Source organism: Syngnathus scovelli, chromosome 4 (genome assembly GCF_024217435.2).
Source record: "Syngnathus scovelli strain Florida chromosome 4, RoL_Ssco_1.2, whole genome shotgun sequence".
NCBI lineage: Eukaryota > Metazoa > Chordata > Actinopteri > Syngnathiformes > Syngnathidae > Syngnathus > Syngnathus scovelli.
In genome coordinates, this window is record NC_090850.1 from 22,841,569 (window position 1) to 22,865,025 (window position 23,457).

General features: G+C 42.3%; 2 protein-coding genes across 2 annotated transcripts; one reads left to right on the forward strand and one right to left on the reverse strand.

Moving 5' to 3' along the window:
* The first annotated feature begins 1,222 nt into the window (after positions 1-1,222).
* On the forward strand, positions 1,223-13,659 carry LOC125967309 (LIM domain only protein 7). Its single transcript, XM_068650455.1, has 27 exons — positions 1,223-1,373; positions 1,448-1,549; positions 2,361-2,431; positions 2,512-2,581; positions 3,147-3,253; positions 3,655-3,685; positions 4,587-4,700; positions 4,775-4,907; positions 4,994-5,132; positions 5,249-5,423; positions 5,485-5,644; positions 5,679-5,959; positions 6,049-6,567; positions 6,950-7,198; positions 7,645-7,753; positions 8,272-8,433; positions 9,771-9,796; positions 9,863-9,970; positions 10,044-10,115; positions 10,421-10,566; positions 10,716-10,760; positions 10,875-10,927; positions 11,002-11,173; positions 11,242-11,415; positions 11,477-11,585; positions 12,832-12,934; positions 13,114-13,659. Exons 2-27 carry the CDS (start codon positions 1,481-1,483, stop codon positions 13,134-13,136), a joined length of 3,420 nt encoding a protein of 1,139 aa, XP_068506556.1. The 5' UTR covers positions 1,223-1,373; positions 1,448-1,480; the 3' UTR covers positions 13,137-13,659.
* A 4,160-nt stretch (positions 13,660-17,819) lies between these two features.
* Positions 17,820-19,333, reverse strand: LOC125967328 (BTB/POZ domain-containing protein KCTD12). The gene has a single exon (XM_049718324.1). It carries the CDS (start codon positions 19,266-19,268, stop codon positions 18,456-18,458), a length of 813 nt encoding a protein of 270 aa, XP_049574281.1. The 5' UTR covers positions 19,269-19,333; the 3' UTR covers positions 17,820-18,455.
* Positions 19,334-23,457: the final 4,124 nt, after the last annotated feature.

Here is a 23,457-nt window from a genome sequence, read left to right on the forward strand (position 1 = left end):
CATATAGAAGTGCAAACATATTTTTTAAAATGACTCAACTTGGAAGATATTTATTTATTTATTTATTTATTTATTTATTTATTTATTTATTGTCTGTTTCATAGCATAAAGGGATCCATTGGGATAAAAAAATTAGACTTTAATTTTCAACTTTTAACACTTTTCAACACACAATTTGTAACGTTCATTCAAGAAAGAAATTATAATGTTGAACTTTATGGTCACAATATGATGCAATACAAGAGCCCAGCGTGTTCTATTAACAGTATGTTTGTTCTCAGCACCATTGTGATGGTTGACATTTTCTTTTGTGTGTGAACATGACAAATAAAAATGATTCTATTGTATTCCACATCTGAAAAGGGACGTAAATGATAAATGGTAAATGGACTGCGCGTATATATGGCGCTTTATCGACACGCTATGGTGTTCAAAACAAACATGTTGCATTGTTGTGCTGTTTTGATGGAGAGTAGCTGTTGATAATGATGACAGTTGGAGGATGTAATTGAAAAGTGAGCACTGCTGGCTGGATGCTCTCCCTCCTCTCTCTTCTCTTCTCACTCTCCTCCTCCTTACAAGGCCCGCGGGACTGGGCAAATGGAAAATATGGAATACAACTTCCCCGCATCTCTGCGCTTCATAGCGCAACCGGGCTGTCATCATTGTCCATTTGAGCCGGCTCCAATTTTCTTGCTGTACAGTAAGTACAATACAGCAAAACTTTAGATTCATGCAGAGTTACAGCAGCATCTACTGGGAGTCAGGTATAATGCAGTAGATGAATGAAATGTATTTCCTTTCACCTTTTTGCTGCATCCTCTTCTTGACATCCATCACGTTCCTCCTCTTCAAAATAAGAGTCAAATTGTAAAGGAGATGGACTATCAAACAAAATGTGCCACTTTGTCGACATTAAATCTATGTAAATTGTTTGGGAGTTTTAATTTCATATAAGTTGTCAAGGTTTTTAATTTTTAGATGAGTCAATCATGAAATAATACTATACATATTGTAAATTAGGAAATAAATATTCCTTTATAAGATCCCTAAATATAATGCTAGCTTCTATAATAACGGGGATTTTATTGAACACAATAAATAAAATAATAAATAATATAAAATAATATAAACACAATAATAATAAAAAAAGAAATACACCATTGATTCCATTAATTGGAGATTACGATGGCGTCATACCCCTTGAGGCCGCTAGGGGAATCTGGCCAATTTTGCAAACTTTTCTCGTGGTTTCCGAGTGGGCGGTGACCCAACCTCCAAACGTTATTTTTGAGACCCGGGCTCGGTTGGAGGTCACGAGAGCACTTCCTCGGCCAACTGGACACCAATCAACAGGGAAGGCGAGCATTTTGGTGAGCACTTCATTGTCATCCTCATTTGCACAAACTTTGACGCATCTTCCATTCCATCATTTTGTGCGCGCCAGTGTGTGCGTAATTTGGTTTGCGCGTCGACGCAAATGGAGTGGCGGCAGCAAAGCACTTTCAGCTGCGCGGATGCCTTCAATGAGGCTCAGCGTTGGATTGAGGTGGGTGACATCATCTTCATTTCTTTTCTTTGGACAAACCACAAGCTGTCACACATGCAGTCATTCAAAGTGAAGACTCAATAAGTTATGTTGACAGGCTCCATTAAAATGAAGAAAGCAGTTGAAGTCCTTATTAACGTTCCTTGCTGCCATTTTGAAATGTTTTTAATTGTTGATAATTGTGTATTGCTCACTGAATTGTTTAAGAGGCAGATTTGCTGTACATTTGGTTTCAATGCAGTTTGTTTCAGCTGACTGCTATCCAAGCATTGCACATTTGGCCAAGCTTAAACTATAACCAATCCATTCAAATGGGCCAACCATGAATGTTGACTAACTCTAAATAGGCTGTCAGTTGTCCGAGTGGATCATAATGAGAATGTGCACAGCGCCGGTTGGCGGGCAGCCCAACCAATCTTGCATGTAGCAGACTGGAGGAGGAAACCAGGCCTATTGATTTTTAATTAGTTGGTGAATGTAGTTTGAAACGGGCCCTGTGCCAAACCTCATCAAGAATTTGCTAATGGTGTTTTGTATGTTAAATTGTGGGTGGAGAATGTTTGGACTCAAAATAGTTGTCTGCCTCCTTTTTTTGGGGGGTGGGCAGAGAAAGATTTGTATTTAATTATTTATTTATTTATTTATTTATTTATGTCCATCCACATTTTATTTATTAATGTATTTATTTATTGTATTTTTTAATTTATTTTTATTTGAATTTAACAATTTTAGGGTATACTATTTGCTAGTGTCAACCAAACTGCCTGGCAACTTTCTGTTCGGATCATCAAGTTTTCCGTTTGTATTTTAGGAGGTAACCGGCAAACGGTTTGGTTGCAGCGACTTCCGTGCAGCTCTTGAGAATGGAGTCCTGCTTTGCGAGTGAGTCATGTTCGTCCATTGCCGCAACTAATATGAGTACCTATCAACCAAGTCACGGCTATTTTTTTTCTTCCTCGTAGCCTGATCAACCAATTAAAACCTGGAATCATTAAGAAACTGAACCGACAAGCGACTCCCATTGCTGGCTTGGTAAGCGTTAAGTACTACTATCATTTATTCAATTGAAATTTTCAATTCAACCTTTTTGCTGCCAGTATTTGACTTGATCATAATTGGATGGCAGCTACTCACCAGGGAGTTGTGACATTTGTTTTGGTTGCCCATCCAAAAGCCTGAGGAGAAATTGGCTAAATTGTTCTGGTATTGCTTGTCGGGGTGATGACCCACCCTCTGAATCCATTAAGTTGTTTTTAGCATAGCTGGATTTTCGATTCTTATTTTGGCTCCAGGCTGTGTGCAAAGCTCAATTCAAATTTGTAGAACTGCCCAAAGCGAGCCGAGAGGACAAAAAAATCAATCGCCGCCCTCCGACTGGGGCTGATGAATAGTCAGGCCCAAAGTCAATGTGCTTGAGATGTTCATGATGATGGGGAATATATGCTGCGGATAATCCAGCCATACATATTAAACATGGTACACGCATAAGCACAGGCGATATGAAATGCGTGTCACGAGCAGCGTTGCACGAGACGTGTCATGTAAGTTACAATGTTTGACTTGTTTTTTTTTCTCAGTTTGTGTTTTTGATCCGCAGGATAACATAAATGTGTTTCTAAAAGCTTGCGGAAAAGTGGGACTGAACGAGTCCCAGCTGTTCCACCCGGGAGACTTGCAGGACTTGTCAAGTCGAGCAATCGTCAGGTGCATTTGTCAGCAGTTTTGTCTCATCTTGTGTTTGGAAAATATGCAGGCTGCTGCAATATTTTTTTTTTTTTTTGTGCGCCTACTAGCAGAGTTGTTAAATTCTTTTTTTTTAAATTACTGCTCCCAAATCAATGAAAAATACCACAAAACTTGCTTAAACTTGTATTTTGAGAACATTGAAATATGACTTGGGCAACTTTGCTATTAGACTAACACAATGCTCCTAAAGTTATTCAATATGTTCATATTTTGTGAAGATTTATATAAAAAAAAATAATCTTTTATTTACTGTGACCATGTACAGAGATGCTTTCATACTTGTTTCTATTGTGACCATGTACAGAGATGCAGTGATACATTTGAGATTAATCTTTTGTTCATTTTCTTCTTTTTTGTAGGCGAAACGAAAGCGGTCGAAGACTCAAAAACGTACGTCATATATTTTATCGTTTTCTGACTTTCTGCAGAATTGGCCAGGCCATCTGAGCTTTCCTAATTCCAGCCTGGTTTTTTTTTTGACATGTTTTTCAACTGATGAAACTGCATAGTTGCATCAGAAGCCTCATTTGAATTCACACGCTGCTTGACCACATGCACACATTAATGAGGCTCTTTGTTAGTGCCCAGTTTCTTTGAAAGGCCTTTTTTTTTTTTTCCCCTTCTATTAGGCAATTGGGGTCAATTTGTGTCCATTCTTATCCTGCGTTCTTTCATGCGCTTCCAATGCACACACCATGATGTCGTACGTAATTGTAAAGATGTTTGCGACTAAATGAGCAATTATTGTAACTGTCTAATTTTAATCATTAATTTTCATTCTAAAATTGAGTGGTAAAGCGCAGCAAAGCGAATTCTCTGAAACAAAGTGGTTATTTTTGCTATTGTTGGTCTTGAACATATTCATCCCCAATTATGACTACTGCGTAAAAGTAATTTTAAACCATTACAGTCTTTGTGAGCACGGACAAAGGCAAAATCTCTATTTTGAAGAGAAAGTCAAAAAGGAATAACGTATGCCAGCCAGGAGCAATTACTTCTTGCCGTGTTACCAAGGTGATTTTTTGTTTGTTTTTGATAAAGGTCACACACGTCTTTCATGTAGCAGTAGCAATTATTTTTTTACACTTTTTTTTTTCTGACAATTTTATTCTAAATATTCAAATATACAAACAATACAGCGCTTCCTGTTTGTTCCCCGATAAAGCCCTTGGATAAAATCAAAATGAAATTGAGGAAGCAAAATTAACGCAGAGAAACAAAAGACATTCGGAAAGGTGTGAGAAGAAGCATAGCTTTGAATAAAGTGACGCATATCTCATGACTTTTTCAGGTTCTTATCACAGTCTACTGGTTGGGTCGCAAGGCCTACCTGGATGATTGCTACAATGGTGCCCAGCTCAACTTCAAGGCCTTCGAAGGACTCTTGGGATTGGCGTTGTCCAAGGTCCCATCCGCGACTTCAATCTCGGCTTCATATAATTGACCGAAACCTCTAACGACGCCGTCTCCTCACGTCAGACTCTCGACGACGGCGGTATTGTGAAAGACCGAGAGTGTGCTCATCCGGGAGGGCCCGTCGGCCATACGAGGGAGGCTTCCTTGGACAGCTTGGACTCTGCAGACTCTCGACCTCCGCGTACAAACAGTGAAGGTGTTTTTTAATTTCCGCGTTTCTACACATCTCAGTCATGGTGGGTTCATAATGTAAGACTTGGAATGGCTTCATGTGTTGCCAAGGCTGTGGAAGTGATGCGGAAGCTGAGCAAGTATTCAAGATGGAGACCGCTCGGCAGTCAACCAAAGGCGAGATGCCACCTCCAGTCCTGCGGAGGAAGCAAAAAAAGGACAATGGCAAAGTATCGACTTCATTTACCAGGTACCACATGACAAAATGGGCCGTCCATTGTCAATTTTATTTTCCGTTATTCATGTAAATTGTTAAAAGTATGCCAAGTATGGGGTTGTCAATCAATACATTGATTTCTCTTGCAGTGTTTTGTGCATTAGGAGCAAATCGTTGAGTGACATCCCAACGGTGCAAACTTCACATAAGGTTTCCCAAGAAGATGCTCGCGAGGGACAGGACACCTCCGCAGGGAAATGGAATCAAGACAAAAAATGGAGGAGCCACAGCGCCACCCAAGACGGTGAAGCTCGCTGGCAAGATGTGAGTCCAATTGTTTCCATGACATGAGAAGAAATGGGAGATCATATTTGCATTGTTTCAGGCCTTGACAAGGTGGAAGAACCATCGCAAGAACGTAAAGTCCAATCTCCGCAGGGAATCTCTTGACAGAGAAGGCGTCATGAACACGATGAACGACGGAGCCGAGAATGACCTTGAAAGCCAGCGCGGTGCGCAGCTGGAAAGGCAAGTTAACTTCCAAAGTGTGGAGCTGGCCGCCATATGTTCTGGAAGCAGTGAAAGGCCGCCGCCCTCACTTGTCTCGCTCCACGGCGGCGAACTGGAGTAATGTGACACATCCTCCATCTTTTCATTACTCTGACTCCTCTTCCATTACATGGCAATTCCACAGAGAGCAGCTGTCAGCGCAAAGGCACTGCCCGGCCTCCGTTTCTCCTCCATCAAACTTCTCAAGCGCTTTTCTCCGGACGCACGGTCGAGCTCCACTGACTCGAAGCTATGCGGCTGAGGTGCCATTTAGCCCCGCCTCTTCTAGCCAGAACTTTCCCCCTGCATATGTAAGTTTTGCAAGACTCAATGCTGAGCTTTTTAAAATTGTCACTACACTCGGAATCACGATTTATTTTCTGCTTGTTGCTGTTGTCAGGCAAATTCGGGCGGAGCCACGCCCGGCTCCGATGAGAACGTCACGGGACAGGAGACCCGGTTTGCATCTTTGGCATTAAATGGAGCAGCGGTAACGGCACCAACACGGGATAACGCTTTGAGCTCCCAAAGCCGGTTCAACCTTTCCGCTCCCGTTGACCCTCGAAGTGACGCGAGTCAACCCGAGAAGGTTCATACGAGTCAATTGACTTTTCTCGGCGCAGCAGGTTTCCCAAATGACGGCGAATCGGGAAGCTCTGTCGCTTTCCGAGACCTTCCTGACCCGAAAGCCTTGTCTGGAACGGAGAGACATGAAAACGCTTCTGAAATGTCAGGAGACAAAAGTAGATGTGAGTCGGCTGAAGGCAGCAGAAACTATTTGAGCAGAGCCGCTTCTTGGTCGTGTTCAGCCAGCCTTCCTCGCGCCTTCAAACGGGCCGAGGGATCCTGTCGCCTCTCGTCCGTCATCACAGCTCGGCCCTTCGGGACCAAGCAGTCCAGGATTCCAAAACTCTGTCATGTGAGTGTCGTCGCTGTAGCGCCGTTTTGTTATTGTTTGCATTTTTTCAGTTAAAGTTTATATATATTTAAAAAACGTTCATACATTATTTGCGAGCAACGTTTCAGGTATTGTTTTAACATTAGTCCTTGCAAAATAAAAAATAAGATGGGAAAAAAACTTTATCATTATGTAATTTAATTTAATTTAATTTCATTTAATTTACCTAGCAGGGTCCGCTCGTGGCAATTAACATAATGCGAGCGTGGACGACCTGCTTGGTCTGCTACCTACCTCATTAAAAATATATGCCGCTGTGTGGGTTGATGCAACGCCTTTGATATGCTGTTTACGACTTCCGATACACAACTTGTGCCGTTTATTTAATGAGTCATGTTTGCAGAGCCTAACGGGAGTAGGAGAAGGCGCTCCTTCCTCACCTGCTAGCGCCACGCTCAAAAGACAAACCGCCTCGTCTTACCTAAGAGGTCCGCCTCAGCATCCCAACCATGTGGCGCAGACGACTTTAGCAAAAGCAGAGCGGACCAGTCTTTCCAGGCAAAGCTTTCGCTCTCAGCAATATTCAAAGACGCAGGCCCAACTCGGCAAAGCCGCAACTCTGCCACGTAGCGGCAGCGTCGACACCCCCAAGGTATGTGTGATTGTTCCTGCGGCATCATCATATTGCATTGTCAACATCAGGACGGATCAACACTGACAGCACCCATTCATCAAATTAAATGAGCCAGATGAGAAAAAAAAAAAAGGAAGCAGCAGAGCGCATTTTAATATTTTCTGTCCAGCCTCGCCTCGCCTTGCCTTGAAATAAGACTTTAATTTGTACGGTGACGCAACTCATGGTCCATTCACTCCTACAGTTGCGTTTTCAAATCCGGACAAAAACTTCCTCTTTAATATGAATGAAGCATCACGACGGATTACGCAAATTTGTCCAAAGGGTGGAAAAGTCCATGAGAGCTGCTACTATACTTCTTCCAGCTTGCCCCTCGGAGTATCTCATTTCAATGTGGAAGCACATGAAACTGGATCTGTGGGTGTCAACTTGAAGTCGGCGTGTGTGTGCTGTGTGCTTTTCAGGTCGACCACAGAGACCCGAGTCTTGTTCCCATACCAAACAGTGGACCGGACTTTGTTTTCCAACCACTTTGGGAAACTACTGAGGCAAGAAGAAAATGTTATCATGCAGGTAAAATGTTCCTGGACATTGTCACTGTCACTTTGATTTTTCTCCAATTGTTCTTTGGAGGCAACAATATTTCTCTTATTTTCTTGCATGCTTTTTATTTTTGGCAAGACGATAAATCGTGATTTCATGTTCAAAATTTTTTTCCGGTTCAACGCCGCTTTTGGAGAGTATTTAGAAGCCAAATATAAATATTTCAACAGTTTGGAGATTTCCTGTTGATTTACGGAAGCTGCCGACTGTTTTGCAAGAATGTGGTGACTACCTGGAAGAAAGAAAAAAAACAATCAGCAGAGAAAAAAAACAATGCAGTCAAAAACCCTTTTATTGAAAAGTTTCTGCATGACACACTTTGAGGAGAACTCCTTGGAATTGGGGCCATTCACATTTGGAGCATTGTGACTTATTTTTCCATTTGCTTTGAGCAAATCACGCTAAAGCAAGGTGCCTTGTTTGTGTTGCGCTGTCTGTGCCCTCATCCGTCTTCATTTTCTTGACGGCAAGTGTCCTTCTCGCGCCAGGCGGCCCGGCGGACTTCTGCCAGCTGTGTGCAGATGACGCCATCCCGACTGTCCGCGGCGATCTGGCGGCGCGCTTGAGCTCCGGCCCGTGGGAGGACAAAATGGCATCTGCCCTGCAAATTGGCACCCTTACCGCCGACAGTCGACGTTATGAAAAAAAGGGTGAGCTCGATAATGACGGCCATCTTGTGTCCACCACCAATGCGATGATCGGGTTGAGAATGCCAACAGGAAACAAAAATCTATTTGCTCCGAAGGTTTAAGGTCTCAGCAAAGGGATTAATATACAGAGGGGGGGGGAAAAAGTTCTGTACCAATCCAGCGTTTGCCCTTGCTTTCCTGAAACTTTGAATGGCATTGCCGTAAATCAACCGCCAAAGAAACATCTGCAAATCGACTGGTCGAGGTGAACTCAAAATATAGTCATTGCCCACAAAATGGGCCAACCAGACACACTTTTGCACTTGTTTCCAATTGGATGTCTGAGTATGTGCGTTGCTTAGTAACTATGAACCGTAGCGGTCCCTTATGTGTAAATGATTGGGTGGGGGGATAAAAGCACTAAAGTGTAATTGGACATTTAGATCTGCCGTGGAAATGCAGGATAATGAGCAAATAGAATAGACAATGCACGGCTAGCTTACAAGACAAAATGTCCAGTGAGCGGCATGCGAAGTGGAAGAATTGATGTTTTTCTCTACTTTACAACATTAATTGCATACGGTTGTCTTGTTTGTCTCCTGCTACCGTGGACTGGAGGCTCTGCAGGCTTCAGCTCGTGGGTTTACCTATGTGGTAATGTGTTTTTGTGCTGTGTGCATTGTGTGAGAAGATTCTTGGCAACGGAGCAAACCCAATTTCAATTCATTAGCATTGAAATTCTTTTGAAATGCATTTCCTTGATGTAATATTGAATCGGGGCTATATTGGTACAGATACTGACATCGTGATCCCAGATTAGGATTTTCTGCCACCTTGTTTTTGTTTTTAAATTAGTTTCATATTTATGTATTTTATATTTCTAGTTATTTTATTTTTATTTTATTTTTACTTTTATTATATATTTTTTATTTAATTTTTTATTATTGATACGAACAACTATTCAACTCATTAGGTTTCTCTAAACTTTTCAAAAACCTGAAGTATGCCGAATACTTCGCTGATACTCTCAGTGACTTACTTCATTTTGAAGATCTGAAGTTAAGATGGGACACATTCCGCATGAAGCTCCAAATTCAGCTGCCAAATGTCATATCCACCGGAGCGGCAAGGCCTAAGCAGTCTGGGCGGCAGCATCCTGTTAAGATCTCTTGCTTGGCTGAGCTTGGATGACTTTGGCCTGGCTTGTCCAAGCAAGCTGGATGTCACATTTTTGCAGCCCAACTTGTCAATGAAAGTGGAAATTGCAGCTCAATGTTAATTTGGAAGCTGAATTGCGTTTCATGAATGATCTGTTTGGCAGCAGAGATGAAGTCTTTTGTTTGTTTTTTGTCACGCAGGAGGTTCCGAATCTGCAATCTCCGATGTAAGTGTCCACCATTTAACAAAATGTGTGTTTGCACGGGTGATCATGTCCAGCCTGTGTGTGCAGCTCCAGGTGCCGTCCCTCACCCGCTCCTCATCTAACTGGTCATGGGACCACGAAGGCGACCACAGGCGGCAGCAGAAGTGGCAGGAAGAACAAGAGCGCCTTCTTCAGGTGAAAACTAATAACAGCAGCCTGGAGAATCAGATGGAATGGTGGTGGGTGAGATGGTCCGTGTCTTGGTCAGGCGCAGTATGAGCGAGATCGGCGGCGGCTGCAGGCGGAGTGGCAGAAGGCAAAAGAGGATGCACGTGAGGAGGTGTGTAGGAGGCCGGCTGTGAAAACTTGCTCGTCTCTCCTTCTGTAAATTAGAACATCACCCTTTGAGGTGTTTGTTCCTTCACTTCACGCTGGCATACAAACATTTGACATCCTGTGTGACTGCCTTTTAATTTTCATCAATGGGCTCCAGTGATCCGTGCGAAAATGGATTCATGGACCGTTGTTTGATTAAATTGAGGCGCTCAAATTATTTATTTTTTTCTTTTGTCTGTCTGTTAAGCATCCAGTGGCAATGTTCTTCAGCAGGCCACTTAACACCAGAAATGCAATTTGTGGTTTCAGAATAACTTTGGAGTGCGAGATGATGTTGAGACCCCTCCGGGAGTGACTCATCTACATGGTTTGACAAAAATAAATGAGCGGAGCCCTGAAGAACTCGGCTTTAAACATCAGAACGGCACACGCAAGGATCTGAATAACAAAGACTGGTAAGGCCTCGTTTTTGTGTCACGTGACCGGGCTGATGACTCGGATTGTGCTTTTGCATTTTTTATTTTATTTATTTTATTTATTTTATAATTTATATTATTTATGTTTTTTTTTCTTTATTCATTTATTTTATTCATTGACACCTCAGGGCTGAAGGCACCTCTGGCTTTGCTGGGCTTTCTCCCGCACACAGGTCAGAACAATCAAACTTTCTATCCGTCGCTGCCTTCTTAGCTGACGTATTTACTTTTCCACTGGAACCTTCCAACCAAAATATTCAAATATTGTATCTGTGTTCGTCCCTTAGGGCAAAGTCGTTGTCTACTTCAGCATTAGCCGAGTCCTACAAACAACCAAAAGGTTAGCCGAGCGTCTCCTTGTAAACTTTCTGTCGTTTTACTCTTGTACACTCACAAATGTCGGTCATCATTCAGGTGATCAGAGGAAAAGGAAAGAAGAGTTTGCTTCCAAGGCCGAGCAAGAGCGCCAGCAAATCTTGGAGGAGATGAAAAAGCGAACTCAGCTCCTGACTGACAACAGCTGGATACGACAGCGCAGCAGCGTTTTTTACAAGGAGCCCATCTACATCGGGTTGCCCCTGAAGAGGTTCAAAGTTTATCACGTGGATCACACGCTTAATTATTATTCTCAACTTTGTGCTCGGATGCTCACAGGTACGAGTCGCTCGACTCTCTCGGAAGCGCCCGGTCAACCCTCACGGCGGCTGATCCCCGACCACATTCAGCCACCGCAGGATTTTGTGGCGCCGGTAGAACCTCCTCTGCCCGTTACAGTAACGGATCGAGATCATCTTTGAGAAATCCTCCCACGGACCCTCACTCCGGCAGGTAATGTCATTTTCCCTCGATCATCTCAAAGCGTCGCTTCATGGTGTGCTGCTGCTGCCAGGATGCTCAGTGGGAGGAGAACTTGCTGTGTGTGTGAAGGCCATCTGAGTAGTGGGGCAGCCATGGTTATTGAAGAACTTAATCTCAGCTTCCATTTTGCCTGTTTTCAGGTGAGAGCTTAACAAAGTGGTGGGGTGCTCACATGGGTCTTGGTGCGCTTGGATTTTAACGGCACTCTTTTCACGCCTCTTGGTTCAGTTTGGGCCGAGTTAATCTCCTCACTGGGTTGGAGAGCGGCTGTCTCGCTCCATCTGGTCAGCTTAGTCACTATTTACGATGTCATTATTTGCAGTATGAATACCACTATAAGGTACGATGATAAATGTTTTTATTTTTTTTATTTTATGTATTTATTTAAATTATTATTTTTTGTTATTATTCCCTTTTTTTATTATTATTCCCAGTCGTGGAAGGTGGAGCGTTAGCAAGACCTTTCCTGCTAGCCTAAACACTGTCAGCAGCACTGACCTACATTTCCGACCTCAATTCAAATATTTGTTCCGTGAAATGTTTCCTGCACAGTCTGCTCTCTTCATTGGGAGGAATTTTTCTTGGTTGCGCTCCTTCCAGTCGCTCCTTTATTTACTGGAACTCTTCTTCTCTAATCACATTTCTCCTTGTGTGCTACCAATCAAACTAATCTGTTCAGGGACTTCCAAATCAATGTTTCTTGATGACGTCAGCGTTTTTCCATCCTCTAATTGGTTACAAAACTTTTACAGCTGAATTTGACCAGCGATTGTGAAGAAAATATAGTCCAAGTTAAAAGTTGTCCTTTTCTGACGTTATTGTCTCATTAGATAATAATTCTCAAGTCCTCCAGATGGCGTACTCGTGTGTTTTTGTGTACTACTGATGGTTCCTATAATTCCAACGTGGTCGTGTTCCATCACAGACACTTTAAAAAGAAGTAAATATCAGCCTTATAACAAGAGTCCACATTTTTGGAGCCTTGAGGTTTTCTGACTGACTAAACAAAATCAAATGTTGGGAGCACACTTTCCATTGACTCATTTTTGTGGTAAGCAGAGAACCGATGGCCTCTATTTGTCTTTTCCTTCGTGAGGAGCACGAAACCTGAGCGCTGTCCACTTTCTCTCATTAGATACCAGTTGTAAAAATATCACAAGGCGCTGGCCAGAGTTAATTAGAACGAAGATGTCATCTTTGTAACCTTCAGCTTTATGACCTTTAATTTGATGATGATGATGTCGCTCTTAGCAACCAAATGGGGTTGAAGTGCTGTTCTATGCTAACAAATCCCTGTGATGTCATTCATTAAAAAGTATATTAAAAGAGAGGCCCCTATTTTTGGAATGCTGGACTGCATTTTTCTCACTTCTCCCTCCTCCTCAGTGTGTGGGCTGCCAGCAATATCTTGGAAAAACCGACATTGGAGTACAGGTTCGGGTCCGAAACAAGAAGCCATACTGTGAGCCCTGTTATTTCCAACTTAAGTGTGAGTATGACACAAAGAGACCATCACACATTTCCCGAAATGAATTTCCAAGCAGTCACCTTCCATAGAAGTTATGAACCGGTTCTTGTTTCACATAAGCGTAACTTCTCTCTTTAAAATGATCTGAACCAACATTTGGCGCGGCTGTCTTATCAAATTTTGTCTGCTTGACATTTCAGCAACCACTTCAGCATTTGTGTGACCAGAACAAAGAACTCGTGCTTGCAGAGTAAGCCACAGAGTGGGATTTTTTTTTGGAGGGGGTTAACGTGACTAGTGGAACGTTTTATCAGTTTGAATATATCATCCAATAAAGAATTGTTGTTTAGTTTATTTTCGTATGATTGTAAGTGTTAATTGTTGCGGGACCTATAATCATAGCCGCCCTGTATTGTGTCCAACCCGTTAGGAATCACGTTTAAACTTTTTCAAGAGCACTTTTTTTTTTTTCTGGTATTGAGCAGTGTAACGTTTTGTACCGTATTGTATATTTTTGAGGTTTTATTCATGTTTACCACCAGGGGGCGCATCTGTTAATCGACGCAATTCCTCGAGCCACGCTTCCTCATTTGTTACACTGAAATCTTACAAGGTATTTGGTGTGCAGGGAACACAATTGAGGATTCATGTAGTCATACTGCAGTACCAGTGTCGTTTCAAAGATTCAAGTACTGTCATTTTCTTGTTATATGTGTATGTTTGGATTAAACTTGGATCGCAAAGCATCTTCACTGAAATACGTCATTATTTTATTTGTCTGGCTTTTCAATGATTTTCCAAGATTTAGGTGTTAAAATTCTTGTTGTGTAAAGGTTGAACTAAATTTTGCAACTATTTTTGTTTTGCTTTGAATGAAAAGTAAAAATCCCGTTAACCACAAGAGCAAACTGTGAAAGCAACTCTGTTCTATTCTTGGAGCAAGTCAGAAGTTTTAACAAAGTCTGCAACTGCCATTACGGGAAATGAAGCAAGATGGTAGACGGAAGAGTTTTGAGTCTGTGGTGCAAAAATAGGGAAGTGTGCTGCTCGGTGGCGGTTTCAGTCTCTTCAAAAATCTGTCCATTGTGTGACATGGCAATAATTATCAGTCGTGCCCATGCGGGGACTCAAAATGCCCACCACACATACAAGTGGCACATATTTCGTAAGATGTGCTGGGATGATCCCGCCAGCGATATTATTTGGACTATGAAATAAACACGGCTGTTGAATGTGGGCCAAGAATGATAGACGATTGTTTGCAGAATGTTCAGGGTGGGCGAAAGCTTTTTATTCGATGGTGGACTCCTGCGTTCAATCCACTCAGTGGCAACAATACTATCAGGCGTTCCCAATATTTTGGTTAATGAATGTACTTGAGGTACAAGAATGTATTGATTTCATACACAAATGTAAACAGCAAAGATTGTGACCTCATACTTTGGCAAAGAAAGTATTTGTGTGGGAATACGAGCAAAAAGCGGATGGACACGTTTTATTGGGTACAAAACAAGTCGAGACAAATTACGGAGAGATAACTGTCAGCGACCCGTTCCCATGCTCAACATTATGAGAATAGTTTCCACGACTAATGATTGATTTTTTTTGACCTCATGGCAGACTTACAGCCTTTGTTTTTTTTATTATTCCTGAACGATCCCACGGCTTGATACTTTTGATCTAATTTTCATGGGAGAGTCTCTAAAGTTGTTTTATAGCGTACTTTGAAGTTACCAAAAAACGTTTTTCCTCCCTAGAAGACCATTAGCCTACTCTGGATCTTCCTTAAAAGGTTTATCATCTGTGCGCTGACTCCTTCCTGCTCCAACCTCCCTTTTTTTTTTTCTTAACTCTTATCTTTGCAAATATTTGAATTTTATCCCGTGCTACTGGACCGTCTCTGCAGCCGATGTACACAAAGTCTTTCAAAGAAAGCCTTCTCTGTTTTCAACTTGGGCCCCTGCAGAACGTCAGACATTTGTGGATTTGTGAAATGCTGACAAAGTTATACATTAAAGCGGGAAGGATGGGAAATAGATTCAAACGAGAATGTCGTTTTGGGGGTGAATTGAATTCAAACGTCTGCTATGGTTTGGTGTCAGTCTTGTATGACCAAACTTCATATCCAAAGTGGGAAAGAGACAGGAAGCGGTGTGGAGTCAGGACATATCTGGAAAGTGTCCTTGCAGTGGAACATCTCTGCTCAACATTTCCCAGAAAGCGTTTGTCATGCGTCACATTTAGATGGGAAGGCACATTTTTCATTTGGGTCCTATAGTGAGTGCTGAAATGAAAATAGTGTGGAGGATGTTATCATTTTTCAATCATTTTGAAAAACCCACTATCAATTTCAATAATGTGCATAAGAGCAAACTAGTTTTCCTCTACATTGGAAGCTCCACTCTTCCGTAGACCTGCATATCGTTCCAAATCTGCAAAAACAAAATGGCTACTTCTCATGTTGCAGCATACATATAGATTTTTTTTTATCAGAATTATTTGAATTTGTACAAAAAAAAATGCTGTTGGTGTTCCCGGTTTGGATAATATGATACATGTCAAATTTGGCATTTTCTTGTTTCAATTAAAATATTCCTGCAGCTTTGAGAAACACACACAGGATGTTGAGATCTCTGACAGACTTCTAATCAGCTTCCTTCGTGTCTTGCCCTTTTAGAAAGCTCTGACACTATTCGGTAGCTCGATGAGAGAGAGAGAGGGGGGTGGCACTTGGTGTGAAGAGGAAGCCTAAGCAGCCACAGCGGGGGTGGAGGATGTTCCCTCTCGTCCTCTCTGTTGCCTGCTGCTGACAAATTCCGGCAGCCTTTTGCCAGTACAGTGGCAGGCTCAGCTATGGCACTCGCCAATCTCCGGTTTGCCGCTGTGTGCCCAGAGCAGCTCAGCGGAGTTCTGGTGGTGGCAAACGTTTGCCCTTCTCAAGATAAACAGCACACAAAGCAGCAGCTGGCCAACAGTATTTTCTTGACAAACTCAAATTTACGATGGCTGCTTTATGATAAGAGGCCCGATTGCGACACTCCTCAGTTCAGCATTGTTTGAAAACTGCACTTCAATCAAACTCAATAAAAAGTTTTTCCCAGAAGGACAGAAAGTCTTTTGGAACAAGACACGACGAACTGTAAATTATGCTACCAAACAGTTTTAATTTTTTATTAATTTTATCCATTTATTTTTATTTAAAAAAGAAATAAATTTAACAACACTTTTAATGCAATTCCATTGATGACAGCAAATAGAGGAAAGAATGAACTCATTGAGATTACTGGCTGTCTGGACAAAAGAGACAGTTGGCTGATTTTGAAGGTGTCCCGGCATTTTTCTAACCTTGTGACACTCACGGATTATCCAAGCAGTCTCACAAATCTCGTTTAATGCTTCAAGAAGATGCGATTGTATCTGATACAAAAAGCCATTGACTGGAAAGCAAAAAAAAAAAAATGTCAGTGCAAGCTTTTGGTGGAAAGAATGTTCTCACTCTTCACAGACTCCAGCACGACACACTGGCTGCTACTTTCCTCCTTCCTTTGAATTGGATTATCCATGGGAACAGTCATCAAGTCTTGCCCAGAGGGACTCGTGAAGCAAACTCTCGCTGAACAAACCATCCAGTGTATACATATGTAACATTTTGTACCATATGTGTGAAAACAAAAACATGACTCAAGATGGTTGTGTACTTTTGGTGAACGATTCGTTCAAATCACGATTTGAACATTTCCGCACCATTCACAGCTTTTCATTTCCAAGACGGTTCACTCGTTCTGGATGTTCTCAACTACTTTTAATGAACAAAAGAGTTGAAAGAAGTGCTTTGCGGTGTAGCCAAAGGCTTTTGTGTTTCATTTTCTGATTAAAACAAAGAACAAATGGAAGACAAAGTGATGTTGTGTTATCTTCACAGAGGCGATGCGGAAGGTGTGAAAATTCCACTGAATTAGAGACACGCAGGTCACAGTTAGTTAGCAGCTGAGGCTGTGAGAGAAGAAGTGTGAAACATTTTGTTGATTTGAAGACTGCCAGCAAATCTGCTGCCTCGTCGTCCTCCTCCGTTTTTTTCTGGTGGACACGTCCAACAATGACGCAAATCTATCGATCTCGGTTGCATTTTTGACTTTGGATCGTTTCAGAAAACGTTCTGGAAGCACTGTGTGGTTTTTGTGTAAAGACTTTTCCAAAGGCCATCCATCCATCCTTCCTATTTCCGGCCCAGATGGTTGGGTCACATGACAGCAGATCGGAGCTGGCTCTCGTGTCCATGCTTGCGTAGGAGGCCTGTTGAGCGAGTGAACGGACGGACGGTATGGATTTGGTGACTGATGTTTACTGGACATTTGGGATTCTGTCCGAATGTTTACTTGGCTGTCATTTTGCTTGATGTTGACTGTAAGGATACCAACAAAAACAATTGTTAAATGGAAATCCCCTTCTCTTCCTCCAGCTTGCTTTTCTGCCCAGAGGGAAATAACCGAGCCCTTTGTGCCGGGAAGGAGTTGATTGGACAAAAAAAAAGGAGGAAAAATCTTAAATGCGGTTATGTCAAAGCTGCTGTGGAAATGTGGCTTTTTTTTTTTTTTTGGGAGTAAGATAAACCACAGGGAAGAAACAGTGATACTTTGGGTTTTGTTCAAATGTACGGACACAAGTGCTGACGGTAAAATTAACTTGGGCACATCTGATGGCGAAAGGTTCAGTTCCATTTTGTGGCTGCGATTGCAAAATGGTGCAACAAATTGGCACACACGTGGATTACATTAAGAGCACAGAAAATTAATTGTTTTCAAGACCAATTGAATTGAGCTCAGTTATGTTAATCGATGGTGGAGTCAAATACCGGACATGGATTTGGATGCCATTTTTCCAAATCGTAACAGTGAATCAAGAGTCGTTCAGCCATGGCACATTTTTATTTAAAATTGTTACATATGTACAGATTAAAGATATCACCGCCTATTTGGGGCTTTTTATTGTAAAATCACAATCAGACAATTCAACTGGCAGTCTTGAGTTTGATGATTAAGATTTTTTTTAATGTTACACAAAAGATTACAAATTATTTACAAAACCATTTTATATAATCATATGTGTTAAATGGAAACCCCAAACATCACATTTACATCTCATGATTCACATCCTGTACTTGCTCTGTAGTGGGGGTCACCAACATGGTGCCAGTGGGATGACCCCCTAAGGACCACACATGTGGGCCTCTTCTAAAAATAACTACCAGCGATGGGAAGAATTAATCAACAATTGAGTTATGTATGTATATTAAGTGTTGCATGTGGATAAATATCTCAATATCATACCATAGCTAAATGTATATATGAGCAAATATTTCAAACTTGGAGCCTTTTGCATTTTTCACTACCCAGGAAAAAAGTTTTCAAATGCTTGGTGACCTCTTTGAAACTCATCGGCAGTACACAATAAATCCAAACGTGGCGGACGAAGTGTACACCACAAAAAAACATCAATGAGAAGAAAAGCTGCAGGAAAAAAAGTCACAATGTGCCATCAAAGTTCACCGACTGAAAACGTACTCGGTGTAGCTCGTCCACAGTTTGTCCTCCCCCGGGTCGCTGCTGCCGTACGAGCAGGTCCCCGTGGAGTTGCAAGCCACCATGTGGAAGCCGGCCTCGGCCAGCCGATCGAACGCTTGCTCCAAGAAGTTGTACTTGAGGTAGTACCTGGACGTGTACTTGTCCGGGGTTCGGTCCGGGTCGCGGCTCTCGTTCAGCGTGTCACCGAACACTTCTTTGGCGAGGCAGATCTTGCTGCAAACGGTGATGCGGGCCACTCTGCGGAATTTGGCGTCCGCCTGGATGTCTCTGCCGATGGTGTAGCTGCCCCGGTAGCCCACCGTGATGTAGCCCGAGCTGCAGCTGGAGATGGAGCTGGAGCCCGGCGAGCGCAGGGTTCTGTCCGACGACGAGGAGCCGGTGATCGGGCTGGGGAGCTCAGCCTCCTCCGGCTCCCCGCCGCCGTCCTCCGTGGGGGAGCTGGGGGCCGCCAAGCGCCTTGACAGCTCCGGGAGCTGGAAGTAGTCTGCCTCCTTCTGCAGGCGCCTCTTCTCCTTGAAGAACTCGGGCAGGAAGAGCTCCGAGTCCCGCAAGTAGTCCAGAATGTAGCGGAATAAAAAACCATCTCGGTCAAAAAAGAAGCGCCCTTTGCCGTCTTTGGGAAGATCATTCGGGGAACTTTGGCTGAACTTGGCCCAAAGCAGGGAGTCGGGCACCGCTGTGAGCGTGTCCAGCCTGGTCACGTAGACCTGACCGCCCACGTTGAGCTCCACGATGTCGGGGAAAGTTGAGCTGGGGCTCCCTGCATCTGCCATCGTGAAGGAGGGGAAGATAGTTGGGTCGTGTTCCTAATTTTGACAAGTGTTTTATACGCCTTTGGCTGTGTGGGAGGAGAAGCGAGCGCAACATTGCTTTTAACTCTTCCGTGGGAGTTTGCGCAGCGTTTAATGACGCTCTTAAACCTCCCCAACAGAACACAATGTCATCTAATAAAAATAGTGTACTTTTTGGAGGGGGAAAAGTGTAGGCTTTAAAACCATGTGGATAAATAATACACATAGTCAGCGGCACATTTGAATCAGATTGCTTTTTGTGTACATGTATTTTTGACGCTGATTCAAAACGTGTCTTTACTATTTCGGCGCAAATCTGGTTTTCAGATATTTTCATTAAGTTAATAATAATAATAATTATTAATAATAATAATAATAATAATAATAATAATAATAATAATAATAATAATAATAATAATAATGATGATGATGATGATAAAATATAAACAATCCCAAACATAAGCCCTTTTAGAGCATCTTACAGCAAGTATTGTTAAGTCAAGGCAATAATGCATTTCGTTTAAAAAGAGAAAACTTTGTCTGACTTTTAATTATGGTTTCTTTACAGGTTCTTGGAAATGAAAGCGGTACTGTCATCAATATTGTATTGCACTGCCATCTAGTGGAAGTTTTGCGAAGGTGCACCATAGTGACAGAGTACAGTATTGTAAAATAATATTTAATAATCACCGTTTATAATCAACTACAGTCAAATCGTACGAGAAAAATCAAGCCATACTATAAGTCGATATTAACTATTTGCTTGAGCGTGAATGAATGATAAATGGATCCATTGGCCAACACGCGCGCGCAGAGACGCGCACACGCAGGTGGCCATTGTGTGCATATCAATTCCGTTAAAGGTCAACTTTTTCCTCTTGCAGTCTGTCAGAGAATAATTGGATGAAGGCGGTAGGGAGCCAATTACTTTATTAAGGTTAGAAAAACTAGAATGGCAGAAATAGAGATATGTGTGAGATCTCCAACAAACGCCCTGCTCATCATCGGCGTTGCTTCTTTTCTCAGCTGCCACGTCTCAATATGTGACTATATAACTATATATAACTATATAAACTATCTAAAAATCTAAAAGTCATCGAAAAGTTTGAGAATTTTAGCGAAAGTTATTACTTTTCAGAAGACCTACACAAATTTGCTAAAAAATTTATTTTGTTTCCTATTATGTCTTGAGATAACCTTTAAATTAGTAATATGATAAAATCATCAAATTAGCTTAATGTATAAAATCATGAATGTGCAGAAAACCTGCATCTCAATTTCATTTATTAAGTCAAAAGACTCAAATCATCTTAGAAATGACTTTTTGTTTTTTTTAACTGTTGGCCTTGCCCTCTTGGTCCAGCTGATCAGACCCGATTCACAACATCTGGAGGCCGAGGTGCCACACCTACATACTGATCATTGGAGAACCTTTAAAAGAGGCTGGAGCAGCAACCTCAGTTGGTTTGGCACTACGCTGATCCATCTCATCTCACAACTTGTTGCTTGCGTTTCAATTTTGTTCCTGCTGTGTGTTATTAGTTGGGGTGTTTGTTTGTTTTTTATCAATTACATCAAAATTTTCCACCATCCATGCTCCATGTTTTTCTGCATTTACCAATCATCCACATGACAGAATTCCTCCAAAATGTGTGACCATGACTGGTCGTTGACCAACAATTTTTAACTGTGCAAGCTCCACCTCAAAATGTGTCATCTCCAAGAACTAAAAGAAATGGTGTGTGCGCGTTGTCATCGTCACCTTCTCTCAGGATAATGTCTGTACCCTTGTGCTCCTCAATCAGCCCTAATGGATCCTCTGGCTCAGATTCAACTGGGCTGCTGATTATGATACTAAAGACACACACGCACGGAACACACACACACACAAAACAGGGTGTGGTTGGTGGCCATTGTGCGTCATGGTGAGCTAAGAGGTGTGATGACCATCACGACATCTTTTCCATTCTTTATTTGGTGCAGGAGTGTCAAATATAAATTCGAAAAGCAACTAAATTTGATGTATTTACTCTGATGGTGTGTTCTTTAAAAACACTTTATTGTAAATCTGTGCGATTTTCTTCCCCCACTGCATTGCGTGTGCACACAAATGGGAAGGGTTCACATGGGTCCCATCCATCGTGCTCCATTTAAGAGCAAAGCGACTCGGTCCCCGGAGGCTAATATGGGCCATTGTGCTCTCTCCGCTGAATTTCTATGGGCAGGGGAAAAAAAAGCAATGTCCATCCTTTCTGCTTTGATAAAAGCAGTGAGGAAGTGAGGAACACACAAAATGACAGTCTATGCTTTTAGATTACATGTTGGAAATTTGGGAGAAATATCAGCTGTAAGTTCAATGGCAAGAAATGGAAATACGATATTAGTGAAATGGTAGGCAGTCATGAGCAGGTAATTTGCGTTCCGCTGATAAATTACGAAAGCACCACTGGGGAGCATTACATCATAGTTAAAACAAATTTAAATGACTACATTGTTTTAGCCCCCAAGTTGGAATAAATTTCCAATAAAAATTGTGGCAAAACCTTTAGTAATCGTGTCTCTTGAACTTCCGTGAAGCCGATTCCGACTTTGCCTCACGGGTCGGACAGAAATTCCACCGCCTGCCGAGCTCCAGTCTGTCTACCTGCCAGTCTGAGTGCTTGTAGGTCCGCTCGGCTAATCAAGTTCTCCTGGCTGATTTTATTATGGAGGCCGCTACATTCATTTAGCTGACGATTCTCCTCAGCTGCTTGGAGAGGCTAATGGAGGAGATGGAGAGATAGATGGGAACCAACAAGACATACCACGGTATACTCAACGGTGTCTTTGGAAAAATAAAAATCGTGCCTTATCTTCTGTTTCCAGCACCGGCTTTGCAATTTAATTAGAGACACGAGTTAAAAAAGGACGTAAAGATGGATCAGTCATCATGATAGGAACGCAGCAGATGAGATCGAGGATGCTTCGATCCAGCAAGCAATCCATCGTGTTCAAGTGTTCTCTGGAATTCACTGAGATACAAAAGGGATCGGAATTTGAAAATCCAACCTGAAGTCAAAGATCTTAAAAAGCGAAAAGGTCTCATTCGAACTGGCAGGTGTACGTTGCGAACTTCATCGGCAATTGGCTTTGACCAATTTGCACACTTGATTGCTGAACAGCAGGATTTTAACAGCAAAATCTGCGTCCGTCGCATGACTCCAATAACGAGATCCTCGAGGACGTTCTAAATATATCCAGTGCGCATGAATGAATGACTCTTTTGGTGCAGGTCCAAACGTTCTCTTCGTCAGAGTCCTACGTAAAGCACAAAATAAATGGATTGAGCGGGCCAACCGGCGGTTTCCCTTCATAATTGTTAATTATGGAGAGTGCTGGCTGAGGCACCGACGAAGATGGGATGTTCTCCCTCCCCCCCGTCCACCATTTTATGGGATTGCTCTTAGTTCTCAAGGACACCAAACAGGACACTTGTGATAAAGGAGGAGGTGCAGGGGATGGGTGGGGCACGCTCGGCATTCTATTGGTGCACAAGATGGCAACAGGCGCCAGGATCCCCCCCCCCCCGCCCCGTCCCCCACCAAGTGACCACCAGCAACCCCGCCCAATCCACGTGGCTCCTGCTCCAGTCCAAGACGAGAGCACAGCACTTAAGATAATGTAAATAAGAGGGGAGGGAGAGCTATTTTAAGACTTTTCTATGGCCGTGGATGTCCATCAAAGACGCAAGCCAAGCGATTGTAATTTCACTCACGTTTTCAGACATGCTCTCCGTCTCTCGTCAAAGTGGCCGAAGGGCTCGTCAAAAGAAGGCCGTGATGTAAGATGCTGTAAACAAAGTATGGACTTAACCTGTCTGAAAAAAATGGTGTGTGGAAATTCTTCAATTTTACTCAGGTGGTTTAGATGATTTTCTTGACCAATTAATAAAATAAAAACAAGTTGACGAGACTGCTCGTCGACGGGAACCTGCGTCATTAATGTCAATGACGCAGGTTCCCGTCGCTGGCATACAAAGAGTTAAAATTGAAAAAATTCAACACACCCGATTTTTCAGTGTATAATATCCCCAAAAATATTTTTTTTAAATGTAGAAATTGAGGGTTTGTTGTGTAGTTAAATTTTCTAGAAGTCATACAAAATTTCCAAACATGAAAAATAATGTTCATGA

Bases quoted from the DNA above. Each gene is read 5' to 3' on its own strand.
- LOC125967309 (XM_068650455.1), top strand. From the start codon at position 1,481: ATGGAGTGGCGGCAGCAAAGCACTTTCAGCTGCGCGGATGCCTTCAAT. The intron at 5,424-5,484 runs GTGAGTCCAATT...GCATTGTTTCAG, and splicing joins GTGAAGCTCGCTGGCAAGAT to GCCTTGACAAGGTGGAAGAA. The intron at 10,761-10,874 runs GTCAGAACAATC...TTCGTCCCTTAG, and splicing joins GGGCTTTCTCCCGCACACAG to GGCAAAGTCGTTGTCTACTT.
- LOC125967328 (XM_049718324.1), bottom strand. From the start codon at position 19,268: ATGGCAGATGCAGGGAGCCCCAGCTCAACTTTCCCCGACATCGTGGAG.